This window comes from Hordeum vulgare, chromosome 1H (genome assembly GCF_904849725.1).
Source record: "Hordeum vulgare subsp. vulgare chromosome 1H, MorexV3_pseudomolecules_assembly, whole genome shotgun sequence".
NCBI classification, from domain to species: domain Eukaryota; kingdom Viridiplantae; phylum Streptophyta; class Magnoliopsida; order Poales; family Poaceae; genus Hordeum; species Hordeum vulgare.
In genome coordinates this window covers 26,345,156-26,350,576 of record NC_058518.1, presented here as the reverse complement: position 1 = coordinate 26,350,576, position 5,421 = coordinate 26,345,156, and the positions used below count along the sequence as shown (strand labels likewise).

General features: G+C 37.0%; 1 protein-coding gene across 1 annotated transcript; it reads left to right on the top strand.

The window, feature by feature from the left end:
- The first annotated feature begins 1,438 nt into the window (after positions 1-1,438).
- Positions 1,439-4,572, top strand: LOC123405562. Its single transcript, XM_045099210.1, has 6 exons — positions 1,439-1,609; positions 1,864-1,947; positions 2,816-2,977; positions 3,056-3,109; positions 3,264-3,410; positions 4,150-4,572. The coding sequence occupies exons 1-6, from the start codon at positions 1,496-1,498 to the stop codon at positions 4,519-4,521; spliced, it is 933 nt and encodes a 310-aa protein (XP_044955145.1). The 5' UTR covers positions 1,439-1,495; the 3' UTR covers positions 4,522-4,572.
- Positions 4,573-5,421: the final 849 nt, after the last annotated feature.

Genomic DNA, 5,421 nt, shown 5'->3' with positions numbered 1-5,421 from the left:
ATCTCATCCGGGACTCCGAACAAAACTTCGGTTACCAACACATGTAACTCAACTATACTGAAACGTCACCGAACCTTAAGTGTGTGCAGACCCTGGAGACATTACCTGAGACACTCTTCGGTCAATAACCAACAGCGGGACTTGGATGTCCATATTGGCTCCTACATATTCTACGAAGATCTCTATCGGTTGAACCTCTATGTCAAGGATTCATATAATCCCGTATACTATTCCCTTTGTCCTTCGGTATGTTACTTGCCCGAGATTTGATCGTCGGTATCTCTATACCTAGTTCAATCTCGTTACCAGCAAGTCTCTTTACTCATTCCGTAATACAAGATCCCGTAACTAACTCCTTAGTCGCATTGCTTGCAAGGCTTGTTGTGATGTTGTATTACCGAGTGTCCCCCGAGATACCTCTCTGTCACACGGAGTGACAAATCCCAGTCTTGATCCATGCCAAGCCAACAGGCACCTTTGGAGATACCTGTAGAGCACCTTTATAGTTACCCAGTTACGTTGCGACGTTTGATAACCCACAAGGTATTCCTCCAGTGTCCGGGAGTTGCATGATCTCATGCTCATAGGAACAGATGCATTGACATGCAGAAAACAGTAGCAATAAACTGACACGATCATATACTACGTTTATAGTTTGGGTCTTGTCCATCACATCATTCTCCCAATGATGTGATCCCGTTATCAAGTGAAAACATTTGTCTATGGCCAGGAAACCTTGACCATCTTTGATCAATGAACTAGTCAACTAGAGGTTCACTAGGGACAGTGTGTTGTCTATGTATCCACACATGTATTTGAGTTTCCAATCAATACAATTCTAGCATGGATAATAAACGATTATTATGAACAAGAAAATATAATAATAACTAATTTATTATTGCCTCTAGGGCATATTTCCAACAATTACCACATAAACTTGCTTTAACTTAACTAGCATATGGATGACGAAGGGTCAATCGAATCCATTAAGAAATAAAAATTTGATGAAAAACCTATCTATATAGTCATATCCAAATAAATATACATCATCAATAAAACGTTCATTAGATATAAATTGGCTCCATACTTAAAGAACATTGACACAATACCTATTTTTTCCATATAAGAAAATATAGATCATCATACATCCATTCTTTGGATGTAAATCAATTCCATTATTAATGATTATTGATGCATAAATTCATTTGTAACCATATAAAAAAGATAGGTCATCAAGCAATCATTAATTGGATGTAAACCAAGTCCATATTTAATGAACATCAATTGAACAATTGATTTATACCCAACTCTAGAAATATTGGTGCATATGATGACTACTCAATGAATCCTGGGTACATCATCAATACGATGCAATCTAAAGTTTTCCAAACAAAAGTGGTTCAATTCTATATAAGTTGTGTTCTCCAAAACGTACAAGTACGTCAAGAATCCCACAGTTACTGTTTCGTTCAAAGGAAGACAATTACCTATACAAATGGGACGTGGTTATGTTGTCATATCAGCCTTACTATACTTTTTGTGTAGAACTTTCCACCTCACTTTGGTTGAATCGATAGACGCATATGTCAATCTCCGGATGAACGAGAAGGTATCCAGTATTTTACTTGTAGCTTTTGACATATACAACTCTTTATCAATTGTTTATGTATTATCACATTCTTGTATCTACTCGACCACTTAATCTTGATAATTACTATTGGTTCATTTATACCTACTCTATGTTACTTATACGCCCAACTAAAATGTAGGACACACATATGGAAACAAATACTTGTATCCTTGAAAGACTTTGTACATCAGTTATATATGTGAAGTAGTCAGAACTAACATTTTCCTTTGCAGAACACCACTCTTTTAAGACCTAAACCTTTCCATTTTCCTTGGAGAGCAAATATCACTGATGAAGGAAGCGGCATTATTTCTCATGTACGCACACTCTCTCCCATTCTCTCTCAATATATCACTTTACTTCTTCATGTGTTAGATCTGAGATGTTTGGTTAATTCATTGGTGAGTATTAACCACAAAAAACATCACAATGTATGCCACAGTGACATGTGATAAATAGAAAAGGAAAAGTCAAGGTACTTTTAACATAAGCATCACATATTTAACCCACATAGAAAAAATGTAGAAATCTACATTCAGTAATGATGCACCTAAATCATAGTTGGTCAAGCTAAATTATGGTCAATGGTCCAAGAGACAATGTGGTACATAAAGACCAGATAAAAAGGCATACACCTAAATGAACTAAGCTTGATGACGTATATACCACGAAAGTGATGATCATTACATACAGAACATGCTACCAAAATACCGAGAACAATGGATTCAAAAAGGCATTTAGTACATACTCTATTGGGGACTTAACGTGGCATACCAACACTCCACCAGCAATACGTTTCAAACCTATCAGAGAGAGAGAATCAAATCTTGTTTTATTCCTTCCACAAGGCGAAGAGAAGATGTTGTGAGCCCAAGCACATGAGTAACACGATCGACAATGCACATGAACTAAAGCATTGCATGCATCACCACAAAAGGTCTAATTGTGTTTTGAATGACACAACACCCTACGGAGGAAGCTAAATCTAGTATGACATACTCAATAAGGCATATGCCAGAAAAACTAGACTAACTCCAAAGGTGCATGAAAAAATCCCCATTGTAAATGTTTGGTAGGAGAACTTCATACCATGGCCAAGAACGCACACCATCACTTGTTTATTATGTTGTTCTCTATAGATTTTCTGGTCATTTACTAATTTGAGCTATAATTTTTTATCACTAGTATGCAATGTGGCACACAGAGCCGGGACAATTCTATGGCCTTCGAGCTGACATGAGTATATGGGCTTCGCCAAATCAAGAAACTTCTCAAGAATCTGGGGCATCCTTACAGATCTACTGTCAAGTTGGAGGAAATTACAACTTAATTCAAGCCGGATTTCATGTAAAAACATATCACCCATTCCGGTAACTCAAATGCTTTTAAATAAACTACCATTTCATAATGAGTTTTTTCTTGCAGATTTCCCCCTCTTTGTACAATAACAGAGATATTCGCTTCTTTACATATTGGACCGTAAGTATAATCAATGCCATTTTAACAAGTTATAAATTATAGTTGTCCCCATATATTTTTTCTGGTATTTTATAGGAGTTAGAGGCATTATTGGGCTAAGTACATGTCTCTTTACATCCACAATAACACATGTTTCCTTTTTTTTATTCCTCAGAAGGACTTGAAATCAAAGGGCTGCTACAACTTGAAGTGCCCAGGATTTGTTTCTGCGGGCCGAGCTAATCTGGTGCCTGGACAAGCCATGACTCCTCCATCAATTTATGGCGAACAAGACCACTACGTTAGGCTTAGCCTCAACAAGGTGCGCCATTTGTCCCATTCTGGAGATTACTATATCTATATAACTTCACAAATGTGCTACTATTTCTACTATAACTAGATGATACCTGCGCGTTCCTACAGCACGAATGAAACGCGTAAATAGATACTATAAGATCAACTACAAAAGAGAAAAGGTTAGATTGTAGTTAACAGAATGCCATTTTTCTAACAAAAATGTGAAACATGAACTACATAGGTATCCTCAGAGTGTCCAACATATGATCCATCCACGACAACAAGAATACATGCAAAACAGTAATTTATGAGGGGCATGCATGACTTGTTGGCGTGGTAAGACTGCATGGATAGGAAAAAAATATGCACATATGAAAAAAATAACTTACGACAAACATGCATGACTTGTCAATGTGGTATGGCTGCACACATAGAACGAAAAATAAACTTATAACTAACATGTATGACTTTGTTGACGTGGCATGGCTGCTTGAATAGAAAAATTAGGTAGTGGATTGCGACTATTTAAAAATAGAGGATTAACATTAACAAAGAAAGATTTTATGAATGTTAAAATTAGTTAGGCATAAATTCACATGGTTACTAAGTAACATGCTTTGTATTTTATTAAGAAAATATGGAACATTGGAATCTAGGAAATTATACTCCACCCAATATTCTTGCTAAAAAACAACATGTTTTTTACTCTTCTTGTGCATGAAATCTATTGTTCATGGATGTCATCGATCCCTTGTTGAGTACAGGATCCAAATTCCGGAGATTGGGTGGTGTACCGTCACGATTTACAAAAACCATCATTCTTGGGACATTTTCCAAATAAGCTTTGCCCCGGAACACCACGTATACAAGCCTTGACTGGATTCGTGAATTACTTGAAGAATGCACAAGGTCCTCCAATGGGTAGCGGACACTTCCCCGATTATGATGATAAGAAATCTGCATACTTCAAGCACATTCAGAATTACAATCCAAATGGTCATTCTTCCGACCTCTTTGGCATTCCCATGGTCAAGTTAGTTGATAGGCCAGATTGTTATAGAGCAAATGATTTATTTCTCGAATATAAGAAGGGTTACATGTTCAACTATGGTGGACCAAGTGGTTGTGTTGGTTGACAACAAAATTTATTGCCATTTGGATTCGATAAATAATAAGTATGGTACTTAATGGTCAAAGATTGTCCCTTATTTCATTTATTTGTTCCAACTTTGTCTTGATGTCGATTACCACCATAGTCCCAAGTTTATTATTGGTTTGCATCGCGCACTTAAGCTGTTCTCAACACGCGCACTTGTGATAGGAGCTAGGTGACCATATCAAGTCAAATTAATGAAAGCTCAAAGAAGCAAAGGCCATATGACTCGACCTCTATGGTCCCAAATATGGGACAACAAACCTAGGTAGAAGACCAGCATCCAAGGTGGTATATTATCCATATGATGAATTAGGAGTCCATGTGGGATACGTGGGAAGTGGTCAAAATTTTGCAGACCAACTCGGTCCTAGCTCCTCCCCTCGAACGATGAATGTACCGACATGGATAATGCCATACCGGGCTATATATGGCTGACGGGGACCCGCAAGTAGGTTATGCAATAGACAACTACTAGAACCCTAGATATTTCAGATTAACGTCGAGATCAATACTTGGATCATATCGAATACCCTTGTTGTAATCGATTATATACTTCTCCTCATACAAGAAATAAAAGAGCAAGGCATGAAGTAACTACTAGCACAAAGACACGTGTGTTGCAACGGGACATACAAATTTTAGGTGTTCTTTAGTAGTTCACATTTTGTAAAAGCACAAAAGACCATGTGTTAAGCGAATACAAAATAAATAAGCGTGTGCTTAGAAAACTGAAAAATATTTTAACAATCAAATAGGTTCTATTCTTCGATGGTTTAGTGGATGGTGTCAAAGATACACATCAACATTGTCAACTATAGAATTTTCAAATAATGCCAGCTTGTCATGTGACCTGTTCCCAACTGTAACAAAAAAGATTATA